This window comes from Nyctibius grandis, chromosome 4, assembly GCF_013368605.1.
Source record: "Nyctibius grandis isolate bNycGra1 chromosome 4, bNycGra1.pri, whole genome shotgun sequence".
NCBI classification, from domain to species: Eukaryota; Metazoa; Chordata; class Aves; order Nyctibiiformes; family Nyctibiidae; genus Nyctibius; species Nyctibius grandis.
In genome coordinates this window covers 61,788,222-61,810,746 of record NC_090661.1, presented here as the reverse complement: position 1 = coordinate 61,810,746, position 22,525 = coordinate 61,788,222, and the positions used below count along the sequence as shown (strand labels likewise).

Genomic DNA, 22,525 nt, shown 5'->3' with positions numbered 1-22,525 from the left:
TACACATTGAGGTATGAATTATTCATTTCTAATGTGTCTGCTGGGCTGGAAGAGCAATATTCTTGCTGCTAATTGTAGAGTAGGTGTGGTTGATAAACCCAAACTACACAAAGCCACCCCACTTAACTTCAGGTGGACTGAGTTACACAGACTGAGTGCTGTAGAAACATAACTAAAGCTTGTGAGTTGTTTGGGTCAAGGGTGATGGTTAGAGCATAACAAAGCAGTGATGGCAGTTGTGACCTCTGTGTGGTGTTAGGAGATTGCAGCCTATGGAAACCGTTGTGATATCGGTTAGATTTTGCTGAATAATGTTAGTGTGTGCATGTATGTGATACTCTTGCTCTCTTTCTTACTAGAGATGAAGATTTTTGTGTGAGCTCTGTCCTAGCATCGGATGTAATACACGCAACTCGTAAAGACATCCCTTGTATATTCAGGGTATGGCTACCAGTTTACTCTTAAAGAAAATACAAGTTAAATACCAGTGTTTTGTTTTGATAGTGAAGTATGTTATCCATATTTAGTGTTTATTAAGTTATGCAGAAGTATAAGAATTTACAAGGGATGCTGAAATGTGTAGAACAACAATATGATACTCTTCTTATAACTGAATGGTAAAGAACAAAGTTCTCCTCCTTTTGCTGCTTCCTTGAATATAAAGTTTGGCTTTTTTATTTTCCTTGATTATAATTCAGTATATTTTTGTCTCCTCTTCCATTGCTATCACCAGATCCTGGTTTTTCTTTCATAGCTTTGGGAGGACTCTTGCTTTAGCAACTGATGCTATAACAGAGTAGGCTGAAGCTGGGTTGTGCTCACTGATTCTAGTTTACCATCTATTGTCTTGTATAAAAAAATACATTTGAAATTTCAGTTTCCTTAATTTCATATTTAAGTATCGTAGAAAAAAAATAAAATAAGAGAAAATAATTAGTTTCCTTAGAATATCCTCTTTGATGTATGTGCTATCTGAATGCTGTATTTAGTTTTTAAAACCTAGGAAAGAAGTTCCTGTTGTTATGTGAATTATATTTAATCTGGAATTCTAAAATATAGAGATGAGTATGTTAGTAGCCAATATGTGTAATCCCTTGCATTTGAGTACAGTAACTCACTGTTTTCAGCATCTCTGATCCTCAGTCATTTAGAATCAAATCAGTGGAACATGGAAGCCAAAGGGCTGACAGTCACATGTGATCCCAATCATTTGGTCCTTTAGGGTTTTACTTAGGAAATGTCTTGACTACTTGAATGCTTCTGTGGCTTTGCTTTTCTGCTTTTTTGTAGAAATATTTTCTGGAGTGGATTTTCATCCTTTAGTTTATTACTACTTTTACTTTCATTTTCCTCTTACTTGTTTCTAAATGTTTTGGGTTTTTTTTTATTCCCATCTGCCTGCTCTCTTCTCAAGTTAGCAAATGTGGAATCCTGTGGGAAAGGGCTTCTGAGGAGAGAAAATGAGCTATGCAGAATGGTGGTTGATTCATTTAAGAACAAGGCATCCATACAGTTTAGCCTGCTTGACTTGCTGCTCTCATTTCTACCTTTAACTGAAAGGGTATCTAAGAAAAAAAACTTCTGTCAAATATCCCTATGTAAGAATACTTGTGTGGATAGACATGACAAAATGTCTCCACGGTTTGATCAGATTATCCCCTGCTAAAGGGATTTGATGAATTAACTAGAAGCCTGGTGTGTGAGTCTGTCTGTTAAGATACCTTGTTGACAGAGACCAGAGAAGGTGCTGCCAAAGTCCACCTCGTTTCTCAGTTTTATGTCATCCTTCAAAAGAAGGAATTCCTAAACTGGAAACCAGTGATATCTGATGCAAGAGAGTCTATTTTCTCAATTTCATTTCATTCTAGATTTGCAGCTTGCTGACATAATGACATAGAGTGGCTTCTACACAACAGTTAAAGCTGTTACTTTTCATCATCTGTGTAAAAATGTGGTCCTTCTTCCATACATATTATTTCATGTGACACATGATATCGGTGGCCCATCAAAGACAGATTTTCATTTTTTTTGGATCTTCCGCCAACAGAGAGCAACAACAGAATGCTGCCAAACACTAAAATCTTCCCACCTCTAACCCCCCCCATGAAATCAAGAAGAGGAAGAACATGTCTCAAACTCAAACATCTCTCCTTGGTAACCAGTTTCTAAAGCTGGATGTTAGGCCATCCTGGCATCCAAACACTGCAGGCTAAGTGCTGCCATCAATACATTTCTTATAATAGTGTAAGAGTGTCTGTAGTGGAGTCCTTCCACATCTTAGCAGTTTGAGTTAAGAAGCCTTGAGTTTCTTAGCAAATACTGGATTTTTGTGGGGTGAATAATGCTAGGTATATTGTGACCAACTTCCCCTGTTTTTTCTGCATTTGATTGCACGTAAGATGCCACCTTCAAAAGACTGAGGAGTAATACATGGTAGTACTTCAAAGAGAAAACCATAGCTGAAGTCTGGTTTTGTTTTGTTTTCAAATTTAGAAATATTATTCATTATGCCTCCATCCATCTTTAAAATATTAATGCCTGGTTACAGTTTAGGACATGAACAAAGCTTGATGCAGAGTAATATGAGCTATGAGCAGTTGCAAACTATTCAGTTCTTTTCCTGTTGCTTTTCACTTTCATCTTACTTCTGGATTCTGTCATTGGCATCCTTTTGTCCCAAGTTTACTTTTAGTTGTGGGTTTTTTTTTTCTTTAAGATTAATATTCTTGCTTAATTCACTCTTTCAGGAAGTGTATGTTGTGTAACCACATCATCCATCTTTATGGTGATTTTCTTATCAAGGCATATAAGCTAAAGGTGTGTTATTCTGTGTATGAATAGTTACAGCCTTTAGTTTTGCACTTTTGCACCTTTTGCTGCTTTTTTCTGTTTAATTGTTTTATTCTAAAAGTGTGTTGTGAGGGCTGATACTGGCTGATGGCCTGTTTGTCTGTAATGGAAAGCATAGTTCCCATGGTCTCACAATTCCTACAATCTCTTCAGCCAGGACACAGAACTAATAGTAAGAATTAGTAAGTGCATACTTTGGCCAACAGAAATACAATTCAGAATACATTCTCTTTTGACATCTATAGGATGATTTCCCTGAAAATTAAGTGAAGCCATTGTGATTTTCTTTTAACTTGGGAAAGTGGGAGAATGCAGTACTTCAGTCTCAAAAAATTGTTTTCCTCCAGAGCTTTTAGTGCAGCTAGGATGTGCTCTTCCCCACAGGACAAATATTTTGAAAATCAAGTAGCAAGGTCAAAATCTAGAACTCATCATAGTAATGCCATTGGATTTAAATACATCTGACTCAGAAAGCATGTGTGTCATTTTCAGTAAGTTATTAAAAAATGGTGGGGGCAGGGATCAGAACAAATTATTGCATGCTACTGAAATTCCAGTTCAGAGCAGGAAGGAGCCTTTTGCTGGCATGTATTGATTATTGTAGGAAAGGAAGGATTCCTTGCCCATATTTTAGGATTCAGAATGATTAAGCAAGACTGAATATTTTTAAATAAAACCACTGAGGCTTGTGCATTTTTTCAAAGCACTGTGGCCATATTTGCTGTTGCAAACTTCTCAGGTACATCATTGCATTGTTGTGAAAAGGTGTATTTTACTTTCACCTGTTCTGTGAATTATATAATACTGACAAAAAGGGCTTTTATTACTCATATTAATTTCACTTTCTCTGTCTGTTAAAAGGTGACAGCTTCTCTCTTAGGTTTGCCTTCGAAGTCTTGTTCTCTACTGATCCTGACGGAAAATGAGAACGAGAAGAGAAAGTGGGTTGGAATCCTAGAAGGGTTGCAGTCTATCCTGCATAAAAACAGACTGAAAAACCAGGTTGTGCATATTCCACAAGAAGCCTATGACAGTACACTGCCTCTTATTAAAGCAAGTTTAGCTGCTGCTATTGTAGGTATGTTTGGTTTAACTTTTATAAGTCTACGAGATTGTTGGAGCTTTTAGATGGGCTTCTGTAATGAGAGCACTGACACCTTGAAATAAATTCTTCAGCTGAATTACTTCATAGGAATTTAATAATGGGGGAAAAATGCTAGTCTTGCCTTGATATTCAAATGTCTTCATCCACTCAGAGTATATAATACTGTTTAGTTGTTTAACAGATTGTTTTAGCAATATAGTATATAGCGTGTTTTTGACAGACTGCGTGAGCTTAAGCAAAATTTATTTGCTGTTGAAAGTCTGTTTATCTAGAAATTTTTCTAGCTGTTCAAAGCAGTCTGTTTTAAAGATAAGATTAAGTATGTCTGAATTAATAGCCTTTTTTTTTCCTTCCTGGTTTAGATCGAGATAGAATAGCGATTGGTTCAGAAGAAGGACTGTATGTGATAGAGGTGACCCGTGACGGTAAGTTAGGCCATAATGTATGCAGTAATTACATACAGAATAATGAGCTCCATAACTTTTAGTGCTGTTATAATATAGGTTACACAACAGCCCTTCATGTATAGTAAGTATTAAGCACTCAGTTGATGAGAAGGAAAAGTGAATGTGAGATATAAGCACTAATTTGGTCATTATCATTAAATTTGGTTGACTGGCTGAAATTAAAGGGGTGGGTTACTGGGTATGTTCTGACACATTCTCACCTTAACTGTGTTTCCACAGCAGGTAGCAAAATGCTTCAGCCCACAGAGCACACACAGCACACAAAGCAGCAGTTGATGTACAGTGAATTATCAGGCACTTACTAAGTAGAACTTGAATTGAGTGAGGAAAAGCTTGACATGGGAACAGGCTTGCTCCAGCCTGCACCATCAGAGGACTTAAACTGCCATGAATTAGAAGTTAGCCAATACAAACAGCACAAGAGTTTATATACTTTCCATTAAAGCTACCCTGTATCATTGTCTGTTTCTTCCAGAAATTTGACAACCGCTCACATTCTGTTTCAGACCAATGATGGACAAAGCAAATGCCTTGCTTGCCCCTTTCCGTTATCTCTTTATTTCCCTGACCCCATGCTTCCTCCTGAACCTGCTTTTTCCTTCCTGTTTTTAATGCGCTCTGCCTTCTGCTTTGGGAAAAGTGGGATCAGTTTAGCCTGTTCTTTCTGAAGACTTACCGCATCCATTCCAGAAGTGCACACAGAGGTGTGCTCTGAGTACCACAGCAAAGTGTATGCTGCGTGGTCACTGGGCAGCACAGGCATACCCCTCTGTTGTTGAATTATTAGGCATCATAGCTAGGGAATAAGGGAAGCGTTTTTTCCTTTAACCTGATATACTGAGCACAAACACAGATAACAATGGGAGGACATGCCTTGGTATAGTGGGGAAAGCATGGAGACCAAAAGGATTGCTAGCGCATGAGCATGGGGATCGTTCGGGGTCAGTCCGTACAAAATGCAATTTTAAACACGGAAAAGCAAAGAACAAGTCTGGTTAATTTTGCAATCGGCTTCAAAATAAGGTATTCTTATTTTGAACAGACAGCTGAACAAATAAATGAAAAACACGAGTTCAGTTAAACTGAATTTATAGAAGTAATTTATTTCTAAGAAGCAACACAGATTTAAAGTACAATAATCTGCTACTGTTTATCCTTTTCCAAGTTACCATAGGAAATAGTAGTTATTTCTTTCTCTTTGATTTCAAAAGCACCAAACATACCTCGTGAAATCCATCCTTTCTTAAGAGTCCTGAGACACTCTAATTTTAAAAAACACTCTAAACCATACTTTTTGTGGTATAAGAGCTAACAGCCTTGGCTCTCTGGTAGGATTGTTTCTAACAAAATACCTAATGGTTTCTTCACCTATTTTTATAACTTCTGAGCATAGGTTCTTCTGGTGTCTTTAGCTGTCTGGGAGTTGAGGATGTTGAGGTCAGCGATACAGATTTGTAAAATTAAAAGGTGCCTGGGTCCCTTTTCCAACTTTGGAAAAAAACACTGGGATGTTCCTGAAATATCCCTTCGACTATTTTTAGTCATTGTCACTCAAATTTCAAAGCAGATATTTCTTTAAATTTTTACTTGATAGAAGAATTTGTATTTCCTTTTTCAATGCAATTTAGTTTGTGACTATATGAAATTTGGATTGCAGTCATGCTAAAACTTGCATTTCAATGTAAAATACAGCAGTGAATACAGGTTTTGAAAGGCTTACTTGACTTTCGAAATAAACTGAAGTACAAAGTCAGGGATGTAGTTTTGAGGCAAAAAGCAAAATGTTATTTCTTCCTCTTCCTTAGAATAAGCCGTTGCCCAATTTCAGGAAACTGCTTTATACATGGGGACAGCAGATATTTGAAATTCTTCTTAGCAGTAATAAATGCCATTCCTTTGAGTAAACTTCCAGTAGTCACCATTCTGTAAGTACTTAGATATAAATGTAACTTTAGATGCAAGTAATTCCAGAGATTCCAGTACAGCTTCTTGCATAAAAGAAAATTGTACATTTAATTTGAAAGGTCATTTCATAAAGGAAACAATTATCTGCATCATGGTGTCATATGTAAATGTGAAAATGAATTATCAGTTGTGGTTTTAAGTTAAAAGATGTTTTACATGAGTTTTCTGTGACCGGTTCTTGTGTATTAATAGCATTTTTATAAATCATAATCTTTTTTATTTTATAGCAGCTGTAATTTTCAGTGTTAATTAACTACCAACTGCTTATATCAAAGGTCTTTGGTCAGAATATCACTTCCTGACAAATAAACTAAACTGTAAGCTGGAGTTGGAGCTAGAGGAAAAAAATAAGTCTTTTCTCTGTGGCAAATTTCCAACAGTTGGTTATTTCATAGAACATTTCTTCAGATGTGTCATCTGTTTGTGCAATTGAGGGGACGCCACAAAACACTTGGCTTTTACAGAATTTGTAACTTGGCTAGGTTAGTCAACTGTTACTGAAAAAGTGCATATAATTTCTAGTTAATATTTCTTTCTTTATTGTAATTCACAAATATTTTGAACACATTCAGTTAACAGAAGAATGAAAAAGATATTTTAATATAATTGGCTTATGTATATTATCTGTTATGTTTCCTAGTTTGGAATTGCTTAGTCTTTTCTATTTGTACCCCATGAAATACTCACCGCTTTCTTGGAAGTGCCAACATACCCACGATCCTGAAAGCAGAACACATTGTACCTAACCCCATTTATTAGCTGCCTCTAGCCCAGTTTTAAAAAAACCTTCAAACAGTGAAGACTGCCCAGCTGCCATAGGTTACTTAACTAGTCTTTACCATGAGAAGGCATTTCCTGGTGCCTGTTTTAAACCTCTCTTCCTACAGCTTAAGCCCATTCTTACTTACCCTTTCGCCAGCGCACACAGCGTTTTTTGCCTTTCCCTGTAGGTGTTTAACATCCACTTACTGTACTGCTTTTGTATTTGCTGAGACATTTGCCAACAGTACAGCATTTTGTGTCCTCAATTATCAGCATTAAGTACTTTTATATTTCTTCTCTTTGTGCTCTGCTAATTCAGTCTTCCTCCATAATTTACTGAAGATGCTGATGTTTTTCCTGAAGGTGGGACCAGTTTCAGAAGATACACTGTCATGCACTGTATAGATAGTACAGATAGTATTATATAAATTTTTTTCTCCATTTATCCCAGAGGTTATAAATAGCCTTTCCCTGCAAAGTGTTGCTGAAGCGAGACTTTGTATCCATAGAGAGAGTTACGGGAATGCTTTGTTTCACTGTTTGTTTTGAGAATTAATAACGGAGCGTTGAGCGTGTGTAACAAGCACTCTTTCTTATCTGGTATGCGTCTGTGTTTAGATTCCTTTCCAGACATCAGTATGTAACACTGCAATGCTTCCAGGCCCGATGGTTTTCTTGTTTAACTTATGGCAGCTCTTGTTTCCTTTGCAGTGATAGTCCGAGCTGCTGACTGCAAGAAGGTGTACCAGATAGAGCTTGCTCCCAAAGAGAAAATTATCGTCCTCATCTGTGGTCGGAACCACCATGTTCACCTTTACCCCTGGGCTTCCCTGGATGGGTCAGAAGGAAACTTTGACATTAAGCTTGCAGAAACTAAAGGCTGCCAACTGATTACAACTGGAACACTAAAGAAGAGTTCTTCGACTTGTTTGTTTGTGGCTGTCAAACGACAGGTTTTTTGCTATGAAATTCATAGAACTAAACCTTTCCATAAAAAGTTCAGTGAAATCCAGGCTCCAGGAACTGTACAGTGGATGGCAGTGTTCAAGGACAAGCTCTGTGTTGGCTACCAGTCTGGGTTCTCTCTGTTGACCATCCAGGGAGATGGACAATCAATAAACCTGGTAAATCCTACTGACCCCTCGCTTATCTTCCTCTCACAGCAGTCTTTTGATGCCCTTTGTGCTGTGGAGCTCAGTAATGAGGAATACCTGCTTTGCTTCAGCCATATGGGAGTATACGTCGATTCGCAAGGTCGAAGGTCACGCATGCAGGAACTAATGTGGCCTGCAACTCCTGTTGCCTGTAGTATGTATATGTTTTTCTGTTGCCATATCCCTGTTGCTGCTTTACTTGTCTAAAAATAATCAGCATTGCTTCGGTTTGTCTACAGTTTAAGTTCTGATGAATGATCGTGATACACAGTTCTTCCTGATGGTAGTTTTGGACTTGGCCATCTCCTGGGCTGAGATCCTAGATGCTGCAAGAAGAAAAGCAGCTCTGTCGTATTACAGGACACAGAAGAACAAATAATGGAATGCAAATTAACTTTTATGGAGTGGAGAGTAGTCCTGGGTGCAGGACAGTGAAAGACTCTACTGGTCTGTGAAATTCTGTAAAGATTTTTGCTCCCCTGGAGAATGTAAATGTCTAGTTGTCTGTAGGATGTCTTCTGTGTCCTGTACTCAAAGTACAATAGAAAGCTGAAGATGAAATGTAACTGCAACTCTAAGGGTTCATAAAGATAACAAAATCAGAAGTAAAAATATTGCTTTTGGCAGAACTGGTTGCAATTTTTCTCCTATCAGTTTTATGTTTAGGGGGACAATTTCCAAAAATAATATAGGCAAGTGGAGGGTAATTTTTCAACCGTTCTGCTCTTTTCAGGCCCATTGGTTTATCAGCTAGTTAGGATAGAAGCACACGTGGAGCATTTTTCGGTATTCGGTAGTCAAAGGCAGTTCGTGATAAAACCGGGATTTCTATTTGGAGCTCAAAGAGCAATTAAAGTGTTTTGAACGATTGAAAGCAAGAAATAGCTTTTTGTTTAAATAGTACAGGGAGCAGTTAGGTACTCGTTGGTTTGATCAGGCCAGGCCCTAATAGCAGTTTGTTTAATTTTAATTGTCTTGAACTGAAATTGTTTGCTTGCTTTACTCTGACCTAGTTCTCCACAGAAGTCTGAAGCAAAGTCCCAAGGAAACAATGTAGTTGCAAATTTACTTTAAAATGCAATTAGCCAAAGCTAATGTTTCCTTTTCCTTTATAAACTTTACAGTTTTTTTGCATTTCAGCAAACTAGACATGCTAGTTAATTGTTTTGTCTGTTATTATTAGAAGCTGTTCTTACTGTAAACTATTTTATAGCATTCTTGTATGTGCAGTCCTGGGTGGCGTTGGTGTAGGGCCGTTTTTGTAGAAAGAGCAACTTTGTCCGCTGCCAAAGGAAACTGGATTACTTTCCTTTCCATTAGCCTTGTCCTCCCTCCTCAGTCCTGCTGTCTGTCACTGGTGATGGTGGCTTTTTGTAACTGTCCCAGCAGGAGATCATCAAAGTGGAAATAGTTCTCCCCCAGTTGCAGTTTCTGCTGTGGTAAAGGACCATGGTGTAGAGAGGTTTTAGGATACAGTGGAGAATTTGTAGGGCATTCAGTCCCCTCACGCTAGGAGAGGCCGAGGTCTGAACTAACGCAGCCAGTTCTCTTGTCTCGGGTGGCCTGTCTAGGTTGCAGTTAAACCAGCTTAATGCGCTGGTTCTGTGCCGAGTCAGCGTAGGCGTTGTGGGGCTGCTTAGCTTGAGTACGGCACAGCGCAAAGACTTGGAGCCAGCAGGTCTCAAAGCTGTAGAGTGGGCAAGCCCAGCGCAGACACTGGCATGTCTCTCTGGGAACCAGCTGAGATCTGATCAAGCTCATCAGCTCTGACTGGTAAGTGTTGACCTTGGCTACAAGCTGGCCAGGCAGAAGCAGTTGGTGTTTGTCTGATGCTTGGTGATCTCCCTTGATTCAGACATCCGAGCCAGCCATGACCCCATATAATAAATACTTGACCATAAATCACTTCTGGCATATTTATGATAGCTGTCCAACGCTTTCTGTGAATGAATTTAAAAAACAGCACTACAACCTTACTTCAGTTCTTCTAAGAAGATTCTGTGATGTGTTTAGTGTCCTGCTGGGTTATTTTCCTTTTGTTTATTGAAGCAGCTCTTTTCTCTATTAAATCCCATACATTTCTAGTAGCTGCTCTTTACATCAGGACACAGTCTTTATGTGAGCAGAAGCATGTTGATATGAAGCTCTAGGGATCTCCGCTCTTCATTTGACCTAAAATAAACTTGTCTGCTGATGCCTTTTATGCTTTTTTTAAAAAAAAAAAAAAAAAAAAGTTGAAAAGAGAAAATGGGTTATGGGCTCTGAGCTTTGTGACATTTTTCTGTTAACCTGATGAAAGCAACCCATCAGTGAATATCTAAAGCTAGATAATTGTTAGCAAAAAAGGAAGGAAATTGAGAACAGATCCGCATCATGACTTCATGACCCACCTCACAGATGGTGGCCCTCTCTTTTCCCCTGCACACAGCAGATGTATAGTTAGTTTTCTGCTTCCGAAATGAAGTGATCTGCATCTGTAGAAAAGTTAGCAGCTCAGTTCCTACCAAGTAGCAAATTTGTATGCATCTGAAAACTTCAGATGCCATTTTGCAATTTCATGAAATTGTAATTTGAAGTTTAAAAATACTGAAAGGGTCAAATTTAAATCTTTCCATGATGCTGGCAGTTGTCGTTAGCAAATCTATTATCACAAAAATATCTATTTGAAAGTGGGGCCGGGAAAAAGTGTTTCAAAATGTATCTTGCATACAGTAGTAAACTTTTAACTATTGAAATTTGCTCACGTATATGTTAGTTCTGGATTACTGAAACCACATCAGGGTTTTCTGTTTGTTTTTGATCTATGCAGGCTGCAATTCTTCGTACGTAACAGTGTATAGTGAGTATGGTGTTGATGTATTTGATGTTAACACTATGGAATGGGTCCAGACTATTGGCCTGCGAAGGGTAAGTAATTTTCTTTGAATATAGAACTTAATTGGGTTAATTCCCAATGAGATGTTTCTTCACAGCGTGTGCTAGGCTTGAGTTAATTGTCTGCCTCCTTCCTCAAAACAGATCAGACCACTGAACATGGACGGCACGCTGAATCTCCTTAACTGCGAACCACCAAGACTAATATATTTCAAGAACAAGTTTGCAGGTGAGTAGTGAGCAAGGGGAGAAATTGGAAAATGATATGAAGCAAACTGGGTAATTTTAAGCAATGTTACCTTTGCGTGAGATGAGACTTGTGTTGGATGCGTCTGGGTCAACATGTACCTGTGTATGTGAAATTGCATTGTGATATTACAGCAGGAGCTGTCCTCAGTGTACCAGAAACATCCGACAATAGCAAGAAGCAAATGCTTCGAACTAGGAGCAAAAGAAGATTTGTATTTAAGGTTCCTGAGGAAGAGCGATTACAGCAAAGGCGGTAAGAATTTAATCATGGTGTGTAACTTAATATACATGATGACATGCAGAGCCTGGGAATGCTAATAGTAAAAATCACTCTTTTCTTTTAGGGAAATGCTTAGAGACCCTGAGCTAAGGTCAAAGATGATTTCTAACCCAACGAATTTCAACCATGTGGCTCATATGGGACCAGGAGACGGAATGCAGGTTCTCATGGACCTCCCACTGGTAAAATACATTTAAAAGGGAGGGAGATGTATGTGCATTTGTTCTTGCTCAGAAAAACTGTGAAGATATATGAACCCCTGTATGGGGTTCAGGCATTATCTCTGTACCAAATTCTTCTTTTAATCGTTTTGAGAAAGGTGAAACCTCCTGATGTGCAATGCTTCTAAATCCTGTGCAAGGAAATACTATTAGCTGACTTATGAATGAGACACTGAAAGAGATAGATATTGCTGCCATGAGCTCGTTAGTAGTTTGGTGAATAATCAGTCTCTCCTCCTTCCTTTTTCTTGTTTGTCTTCTTAAAATAACAGAATGAATTTCCTTTCCCCTCATCCTCTCAACATTCTGCTCTGATATCACCGCCAACAGGCTTTGAGCACGTCTATCACATGAGCCCTGTCTCTGCTGAAATCTTTCTCCAGAGTGACCATTCCTCACTGCAAGGCTCCCCTCTGCTTTCTTCCTCTTCCTGTCCCTCCTCTGCTTCCCTAGCAAGGGTAGGAGTAGCTACGAACTGTTAGGAACTGGAATGGTGTGCTTGTGGCACTTTGCCAATTATAAAGCAAAAACAAGGGGGGGAAAGCTAATGGTGTGGAGGTAACTAAAATGCATGTAAGTTGCAGTGCTTTATAGCATTCTTTTTATTTTGTATTTAACAAATACAGCACTTTGTGAGCTGTTTTAGTGTTAAATCCACGAGAGGAAGGCGCGAAGGTCCACTTTTATGTTCTGTACCCTCCATTTTATAGCTGCTAGTCAGGCTTTCTCTTGTCCTTCTCAGCTAGCCCAGATGAGGGTAATACGCTTGTCCTTTCAGCAGGAGGAGGAAGGAAAGCAGAGCTGTTGGTGCAGCCCCTGCCCCTGCATAGAGGGTTTGCTGGCTGACAGGTTCCAGTGGCTGCTATGGGGCTTAGTTCTTTCTCTATCTTTCTCAGGGTTTGTGTCTGTTACTGAAAATATGTGGATGTGGTCAAGTAAGTTCAGAGTTTTTCTACCAACACTGGGTTGTAATAGCTTCAAAAGCACAGTAACGTTTTCATGAGTAACAACTCCTAGTTGGATAGCTTTTGTTGCTGGCTAACAAGATGTTTCATTTCAACTGTAGAGTGTCCTACCTGCTGCACAGGATGAAAAACCATGTCCATCTACAGCTAATCTCTCACGGCAGCAGCAGCAGCAGCAGCAGAGAAACAAAACCTATATTGCATGGCCCTCGTCAAGTAAGGCTGGAAGCAAGCTTGTCAGTTCTCAGCGGTAATTTATGGCTTCAACAAGGGGTGTAATCCTGCCTTTTTTCGTGCTTTCTCTGCAGGTGGCAGTGATGTGGGAGGAGCCATGCCTTCCCGAAGTATGTCCGATCCTGACCAGGAGTTTGACAAAGAGGTAAAGTAGCTTATATTAAACGGAGACTGATGATACCATGTTGCTGTAGATTGTTTTCTTTTTCCAATAAATTAAATTTCTGAGGAAATACTTCATAAAGACCATGTTCTTTATGGAGAATTTTTCCTTCCACAAATGTTTTCTCCAGCCTGTAATATATGATTGCAAGTTAGATACTCCAGCACAAAAGCAAAGCTGTGAAAAGATCTTATGGTGATATTTTAAGAAGTATTATGTCTTGGATTAAGCTTTGTAGACAAGGGAAATTTGACTAATTGATGAAATGTCCTCAAAGCTCCTAAAAATGTTCTCTGGGCTATTAGCATAGAATAGCAGAGTGTTACGACTAGTTAAGTAATTTTCTGTGCTGCCTTAAGGAAGACTTCTTGTCACTTAACTGGAGAAGGAACCACATTTTAAAATATGTAAAACTGCTTTTAACAAGAGTAAAAGTATGTGCCAGTAGTCACCAAACTGAAAATGTCCTGGCTGTTCAAAACTGGTGTCCCGAATCTAAGGAGAGAAGATGTATGATTTTTTTGTGTCCTTGATTTGTCATGGGTGTAGCTTCTTCCAAGCTTTGCTCAAGCACTGCCTGTGCAAGGAAAGTGTTAGGAATTATCGTTGGGAGACAAACTCCTAGATCAAGATCTTTGCATCTTTTTAGTGCTTTTTGATACCCAACTATGGGCCTGTGTAATGTTCTGGATTTTGAAGGGTGTTTTCCTGAAGCCAGACCTTTGCAGAATGCTTTAGTATACCCCAAGTGAAAGCATTCGTCCAGAGTTCTGATCATAGCCATGCTCTGACTTCCTCTGTCACGTTGAGTAAGCCATTAAAAGCATGTGAGAATGGAGATCTCTAAACACAGGTATTTTTGAAACTGTCTTGATTTTCAAAGGTGCAGATGACAGACGATGTCAGTTGACTTAGTTATTCTGCAGCATCCTTCCCAAATTCCATGCTCTAATGATAATTGTTTGTAGGTACAAGTAGTGGGGCATTCTAAGGTTTTCACAATATTTTCTTTTTTGGTAGATCTTACAATTTCTTATGACTTCTTAAATTAAAAAAAACTAGTAGTTTGAAACTTAAAAAAGGAGGCTCTAATAGCACCTTTTAGCTTTATACTGTTTGTCCCGTGGCTTTTGGCTTTATCGCAGCATTAACTGGATCATGTTAGGATAATCTTGTTATAGACGATCTTATTGTTTCAGCCACGCAAAACCTTGTAAACAGCATTCTTGAAGGATGTTACCTTTCACTCTATTTGCTAAATATACATTCCCTTTCTTGAAAATAACTTGCAGCAATGGTACCAGTTTTTACTGCTCAGTATTTCATTAGCTGTGAATGTGTGCAGTGCTCAGAGTTGTAACTCACCAAAATAGTGGGAAACTTGCCAGCCATCCTGCTGAAGTGAGACCAGTCTGTGAAGGCAAATATCTAACAACCAATCTAACACTGGGGAAATAACTGTGGATAGACTATCTTTATTAGATATTGATGTAGGGCGTCTCCAGTAAGTATATTCTGTTCCCAGATCTCCAGCCTGATACTTGGCAACCTTCAGTCTTTTGTCAGGCACTTGACATGCTTGTCACTGTTGCTGTTCTGTTGTTTCCTTCCTTCTCACCAAACTGAAGACGATTTGACCGTAATTGTTTACATGTTTATATGGGCAGATAAATCTACTCCTGGGCTATAAATATTGCTTAAAAACAGAGACTGGTAAATCCAGAACAACAGTGGGCAAATAATGTGGCGTTCCATCAGGAAAGCTTTGCCGTGGATGAAGGAGAGGAGTCTGGGCTATAGCAATTTCCACGTACTTTGCCATAATTCCTGTTACATCAGAAGGTCACCTTCAGGACTGTGCTATGGCCTATGGATGATAATGGAACTATTTGCATGAATGTTTAGCTATGAAATGAATCCAGTACACACGGCTTCATAGGTGTTGCTCACCCTAATTTTTGAGTGCCTTTGAAAGCCTTTGACTGTAAAGAATTGATTTTAAGTAAGCATAATTTTTTTTAAATGTTTCTCGTTAACAGCCTGATTCAGACTCCACCAAACACTCTACTCCATCCAACAGCTCAAATCCAAGTGGTCCCCCAAGTCCCAACTCTCCTCATAGGAATCAGCTCACGCTAGACGGACTGGACCAGTCAACCTGTGACGCATAACACTACCGCTCTCACCGTTCTGGCTTCGATCATCCGCTGCTCCATGAAGTATTCAAGAGCAGGGCAAAGCTGTCTCAGATGCTAGTGCCAAGACTGACACTGAATCTCTAGTGTTGTACAAGAATAATTATATATCCAGATTGTAGATACAAACTATTGAAATGAAGAAAATTCTTTACTAAATAGCGATTGAGCTTTTTATGCAGAATTGTTCACTGCTCAGTTACGGTTGATTCCTTTCTGCACAGCTGTGACACAGTTTTATTGCATAGGAGCGTTTAAGGCCACCAATAAATAGTCTTATTCTTATGCTGAAAAAGAAATAGAGAGAGACACTGATAATGTTGCTACAATATCAGGAATATTATTTTTCTATAGAATGATGTAATGTCTCGTTAGCAGGAAATCCTTTTAGACACAATTTGGACCTCTAAATAGGAAATGTGAGCAGGTCTAGTTACATCCTCAAATGAATACACTTTTCCCTTTTTCCCATAACTGTTTGTTTCCTAAATCTTAAGGAGAATGCTAGGAAGCTGTAGGTCATTTCCAACATCAATAGAATCACCAGGAAGTCAAATAAAAGTTGGTTATAGTTCTGTGGCCTTTTAATTCATTAGCCATTACATATACAGCAGTATAACTGTCTTTCTATCTTTCTACCAACTTTTTATTCTTGTACATAGGACTACTGCTAGTTATCTTTTACCCATACCCTGCTTTTTAGTCCTCATCAATCAGTCATTAGTCAGGGCTTTTAAAATATTGGTAATTACTTCTGTGAAAAAAAAATTTACTCCTAGTTCCTGCCTGTTTCCTTCTGAGAAGTTGTTTCTCCTGGGTTTTTTGGTGTAAGGACACACTACATTGTTTAACTAGCAAGCCTTCTCGTGGACGCATCGCCCTCGAAGTCTGCTTGATCTAAGGGACTATATCACACTAAAACATCAGTCTGTTTTATTGGTTACCAAAGTGGAACGTGAAGGATGTGTAACTGGGGGTGCTGCTTTTCTCATTAATTGTATCCTCACTTGCATGAAGACCCCATGATTATTAATCAAGTATTGATCATGTAGAAAAATGCACAACACACTCCTGTATATTTTGCTATGGCCCACGTGCAGTGGTGATGTTTTGCGTGTATATTTAATCTCATGCTTCCATGTATTGTACATTTAGTAATGAAAGATTTGTGACCATGTTTCATTAAAAGCTTGTAATTAATTCAGTGGCTGGCATATCCAGTTTGTCATTGTCACACTAGTGTGCCTTCTGTGCCAATTTTATGACAGTTGGATGTCACTTATTTAAGATTTGGTTTAAATGGGTTAATGATACACCAATGGCTAATGTTCTTTTCTGAAACACTGTATAGGACGTGCACTTATCTTTAGTTTAAACTGAGTGTTCTAGTCAACATTTAATCCTGTTATGTTAAGTGTTCGACAGTACTTGCTCTTTTTCTCAGATTCTTGATAAAGGGGCTCAGTTAGAGCTGGACACTACTGCTTTGGGGGTTTTCTGGTTTTTACTTTTTTAATGTAAGTCTAAGTCTTTGTAATTATTGAATTGTGAGAACATTTTTGAACAATTTACCTGTCAATAAAGCAGAAGAGGGAGGTTTTAAAGTTCATAGTCGTCTGTCTCGACATGTAGAAACAGCCTACCACTGACACTTGCTTTAGTTTCATGGTAAATTCACTTTGTTCACATGGACGTTTTACATAAACTGAAAAGATACTTTGAAGCTCCATACCTGAATGCTATGAGAAAGGTGTGTGTTTCTGCACATAAATGCATGTTCAGGAGCCATGGAAGTCCTTTTGGTGGAATACAGTGTTGAAATTTTGTGCCCTCAGCTTGTGTTAGAGTTGTCATTTAATCGAGTCGCTGGCCCTATTAATTAATTTTTATATTATTTATGTGACTATTTCTTCATGGCTGAAGCATAGTAAGGAGGCTGCAGGATCTATCCAGGCGTCTTAAGTGTGATAAAACAATAAAGACTTTTGACTTGTTGTCAAAGCAGTAGTCCCAAAGAAACACTTAGGAACATTTCAAGGACTCGTGTGTGAATGGTGAAGCCCCTACTATAGGGGATTTTTTTATAGCTCCCCTCACGCTCTGGTATTTGAGCACTGCAGATCTCACTGTAGCTAGAGCAGCACCAACGTCTTCCCTAGTGTGTCCTGAGTGAGCATCCCTCATCCCTTATGGAGTGCCCAAGTGCTCCTGGGTTACTTCTTGGTTTCTCTTGCCCATCTTAACTCCAGGTTATCTTAGTGGGGAAGGCCTAGATTCATATTTTGGACCCTGCTGTTCCTTGCTTGACCTAACCTACCTGGGCAAGGCCAGCAGGCTGGGGCGGGTCGGCTTGGGAAGGTGCACCCATGCTCTGCCCTGGGGATGAGGGTGATAGCTGGCAGGAGGTTTGAGGGCTGTGTGCCGGAAGCCTCCTCACAAGTATTCATGCTAATCAGCCTTTGACTTTTAAAAAACATTTCTGCTGCTCTTGAGCTGATTTTTCTCTGCACAGTGAGGACTTCAGATGACAACAAAGTCTTTAATTATGGGGGTATTAAATCATAGCACTCAGCAGTGCCAGGGCTTGGTTATAATTCAAGCAGGAGAACGTTTCTAGAAAAATAAATTAATTGCTCAATATGAATACATTATTCTTTTCTTTTTTTTTTTTTTCTCCTCGAGTCTGGCCAAGCAGAATTCCTCCCCAAGTTCTCCACCACAGCTCTTTGCAAACCTTCTATTCCCTTAAGGCATCTGATGCTGGTTACCTAGAGAGTCCTCCTAAGCCCTCAGGAGGACTTTTAGAAATGCAGAAATCCAAGACTCGATGTGAAACATTCCTCTGACGGTGCACTTTCTTCTCCGTGGAGGCTGCCAGTCTCGTAGCGCAAGTGAGGAATTGCGTGAGGCAAGGAACGAGGATAATTTGGTCTCTAGTTGCTCCTCTGCCCATTCCATTTTCACAGAGGCATTACATCAGGTCCCAAGTGATGGACATACCACTCACCACTATGTCAGTCACTTCTAGCACAGATCTTTGCCCCGTGAGGTGGTGTATTTTGGAATACAGCCTGGTGTCACTTGCTACCCCAGAACTAAACCCATCTGCCACCACCTCTGTCGACAACACAGATGTGCTGAGAGCAAACAGCTTCCTAAATGGGTGCAGTCCGCTGGGGGTGGTGCGTAATCACTCGCTTTATGTTTGCAGGGTAAATGCTTAACACAGCTAAATCACAGCGTGGAAATGCTGAAGGGCCAGGCACCCTCGCTGTTCTCCACAGCACCAGATCAGGCATCCCTGGGAGAAAGCAGATGCGTGAAAACCTTGAGAGCTGGCACTGGTAGTCTAAAACACTGAGAAACAGGGAAGCGTTTGAGGGAAGAGATGACTGTGGGAACTGAACTGCACCCTTAGGTGCAGTCAAGCAAAGTAACAGTTGAAGGTGTTGCATCATGACCACAAACCTTGTGTTGCTGAGGTTAGCCTATTTCAAAAAGGAAAAGGAAAGGAAAAAAAGAGAGCTGGTATTCTTGCGTGCCAGGCTACTGGAGCATCTCATGTTCCAGTTTGCACCCTGCCTGCTCTGTAGGAAGCGACTCTAGCAGGCAGGAGTGAGGAGGACATGCCAGAAACCCTCTACACTACCCTAGTGAGGCCACACCTGGAGTCCTGTGTGCAGCTCTGGGTTCAAGAAAGACAAGGAACTACTGGAGAGAGTCCAGCGGAGGGTTACAAAGATGGTCAGAGGACTGGAGCATCTCTCCTATGAGGAGAGGCTGAGGGAGCTGGGGCTGTTTAGCCTCGAGAAGAGAAGACTGAGGGGGGATCTTATCAGTGCTTACAAATACCTTAGGGGCAGATGTCAAGGGGATGGGGCCAGACTCTTCTCAGTGGTGCCCAGTGACAGGACAAGGGGCAACGGGCACAAACTGAAATATGGGAAGTTCCATCTCAATATGAGGAAAAACTTCTTTGAGGGTGACAGAGCACTGGAACAGGCTGCCCAGGGAGGTTGTGGAGTCTCCTCTGGAGATATTCAAAACCCACCTGAACACAACCCTGTGCAACGTGCTCTGGGGGAACCTGCTTTGGCAGGGGGATGGACTAGATGATCTCCAGAGGTCCCTTCCAACCCCAACCAGTCTGTGATTCTGTGAAAATAGCAATCACCTGCCCAGCCCTTGCCTTCCATCGCAGTGCCAGAAGGTCTCCTAGTCTGCCTTCTCCCGTCTGCTCCCACCCCTGTAAATGTGGCTTCCCCTCTGTTTGCCCTTACATCCCCTCCTCAGCAGCTTTGTGCTCCTCAACCTTGGGCTCCTCACAACTTGTGGGTCAAGAGCTGCAGGTGCTACCACCCTCACCCAGTGTGGAGCAGCCCCTTTCCTAGAGGTTGAGAGCTGCTGCCCCACGGCCTTGGGCTCACTGCCAGCAGGACAGTGCGGCAGCGTGGGGTCGGAGGGGCTCTGGTTCAGGGGAAGGAGTACCGTGGGCATGGGTACTGCATCAGGGAGGCAGGAGGGAAGGCACAGTGCCTGGAAAGAGCCAGCACGATCTCGATGCTCCCTTGCCAAGCCCTCCTAAACGTGTTTCTGGGGACATGGGGTGATGACGAGACTGAACATCAGCTGCATTCCTGTTGTGGGATGCCAGGGAAAGACAAACATTGGCAGAGCCTGTCCCAGTGGCGAATGATGCTCAGAGTAGCGTTGGTGGCGGGGTTAGCTGAGGACAGGAGCAGAAGGCAGCAGGACGTGCTCAGCAAGCGAGAGCTGCAGTGCTGCGCTCCAGCCAGAGGAGGAACATGAACCTAGGAATCAGCCAGCTCCCCGGCCTTGCAGCAAATATTTTCCCTGCTCCCCAATAAGCTGCAGCACTTTTATTTGTCACCTGACTGCACAGGTTTATGCAGCTTTATTGGTTGCTTTCTCATAGATAAAACCCTCAGATTTTTTACGGCATCGTCTGCTTTCCAATTTCTTAAGCAGTCCCTGCTCTGCAGTCCCATGAGGAAGGGCAGTGCGGAGCCCTGCGTGCTGATGGAGGAGATGGCCACCACCACCCTGCAGCGCTTTGGCCAGCTCCTGCGCTCCACTGGTGCCAGCCCCTGCCAAATCCCCTCCCGTTCGCTGCTGCTACCTCCTGCTAAAAAAAAAAAAAAAAATAAAAAAAAAAAAGCATCAGGCCAAGGCTGTTTGTAGGCTCGGTGGTATTTTGAGCACTGCTGCCTGCTGCACAGTCTGATGTGCTGGATTTGCACAACTTCTGCGAGCGGCTGTAACGCGCGGAGGGAAGGCACGATACGAGCTGCTGTCCCTTAATAGTGTGCAGGTTGCTTTTTCTTTTAAGACCCCGGGAAGCGATGACTCCTGACATCTTGCCATTAACACTAATGCATTTTGCATTAGTCTGTCACAGCAGGGGGACCCTTGACTCCCAGGACCAAAAGCAAAACAAAGCCATCAGGTACCCAGCCGTGCCGTGCACAGCCTCAGCGACATAAACCACCCATCTAATGCGCTGCTTGCCAAAGATGTCTGTGAATTAAATTCCTTGTTTAGGCAGGATCCCAGGAGAGACCCTCACGTACCGAAACCCATCGCGTTACCCTGCCTGTGCTGTGGGCTGTCTGCGTGCGCCGGTGCTCGGAGTAGCTATCATGGCTACAGCTGGTTTTCCAGCAGCTGTTGTGCCCCCAGCATCACAAACTGACTCTGGTGCTTCAGGTTTTTTCTGCAGAGCTCCCCCCTCCCTGTGACGCTTTCTGTACGAGCGAGCGAACGTGGCTCCTGAAGGAAAAGTACAGAATGTGCTCTGCTAGTGCGCTGACAAAAATTGATCTCTACTTTAATTAAAGCCTCTATTGTAAGTGACCTCAAGCTGCTAATGCATTTTAAAAAATTAAGCCTGGCCAACAGCAAATCCATACACACCAATACAGAGCGGTGACCAGGCTGTGGGGTGTCCTGCCTCCCCCCCATGCCAGCTGTGCAGCCAGCTGTGCATCCCCAGAGGCCGTCCCGCCACACGGGCTCATGCTGACATCCCCAGCGGGACGCAGAGCTGACGTCCTCAGCTGCTCGCAGGAGAGAGATACCATCCTGCCACCATCTTGTGTGATGGTCCCAGTGCCGCTGGGTTGTCTTTTCCCTCCCCTGGCATGCGGCCACAGGATGCTCTCGCCTCTCACCTTCAGCACACGCCACAGGAATGCAGCCACCGAGACCCCTTGCGATGCCGGAGTGAGAGCCCCAAAAACAGCAGCGGGAGGGAAGCGTTTCGCTCCTGGGTGAGCGGCAAGGGGCTCCTCGGGGACAGCCCTGGGCCCTCTCCCTGCGCAGGGCAGAGCTGGGGTGATGGGCTGCGTGGTGCAGTGGCCTCCAGCATGCAGCGCTGCATCAGCCTCAGCCGGGGAAAAATAAACCGTCTCTGTATGTTTAGTTAAAGGCTTGTAAGCTGGAGAAGATTCAGTCACTTGCAATGAACTGATTTGAAAGGGGAAAAGAGCACAAAAAGGCTGTCACAGGCAGCAAGTAACACTTGTATGGATACGAGCATCCTCCCTCTGCAGTGAGACCCAGCCGCGATGCGAGGCCGGAGGCCAGCGGCTGCTGCGGCTGCTCTCGCAGGCACCATGGTAACATCGTGGCACCGCCGCCTCGTCGGCAAGCAACGCACGGGCTGACCCTGCTGCACCATGTCCGCACCCGCGCCCTGTCCATGGGGTGTTGTCCGGTCTCATGAGGTCCGGATGAGGGCTTGCGGGGGGGCGGGTGTCCCTTGGGTTCACATCATGGGGGTGCTCTGTGGGATGTGGGGTGAGTTTTGGGGACCTGTCCCTGCTTCTCTGCTCTCCACGGAGATGCAGGATGATGGGATGGTGGAACGGGTATTCCCAACTGTCCAGCGTCAGCCACTGCTTGCAGCAGCCGACGGCTTCCTCTGCCTCTTGACCCAGCTGGTGACAGTTTCATTCAGCACCAAGTGCCTGACAGCCGCAGCAGAAGCTCCTGCCAGGACAAGTTGCTTTTCATCCCAGT

At 42.0% G+C, this 22,525-nt stretch overlaps 1 protein-coding gene across 12 annotated transcripts in view; it reads left to right on the top strand.

Moving 5' to 3' along the window:
* Positions 1-17,091, top strand: part of CDC42BPB (CDC42 binding protein kinase beta) — a 94,541-nt gene extending 77,450 nt beyond the window's left edge. For 3 of the 12 annotated variants that reach the window (XM_068400261.1, XM_068400255.1, XM_068400253.1), the window contains 12 exons: positions 360-441; positions 3,712-3,928; positions 4,318-4,380; positions 7,861-8,457; positions 11,113-11,210; positions 11,322-11,406; positions 11,559-11,679; positions 11,771-11,888; positions 12,824-12,862; positions 12,994-13,108; positions 13,201-13,271; positions 15,329-17,091. In XM_068400261.1, coding sequence (XP_068256362.1) covers positions 360-441; positions 3,712-3,928; positions 4,318-4,380; positions 7,861-8,457; positions 11,113-11,210; positions 11,322-11,406; positions 11,559-11,679; positions 11,771-11,888; positions 12,824-12,862; positions 12,994-13,108; positions 13,201-13,271; positions 15,329-15,460 — 1,738 coding nt within the window. In that variant the 3' untranslated portion in view covers positions 15,461-17,091. The other 9 variants (XM_068400262.1, XM_068400260.1, XM_068400258.1 and 6 more) reach the window with 5 other exon arrangements.
* The last annotated feature ends 5,434 nt before the right edge of the window (positions 17,092-22,525 follow it).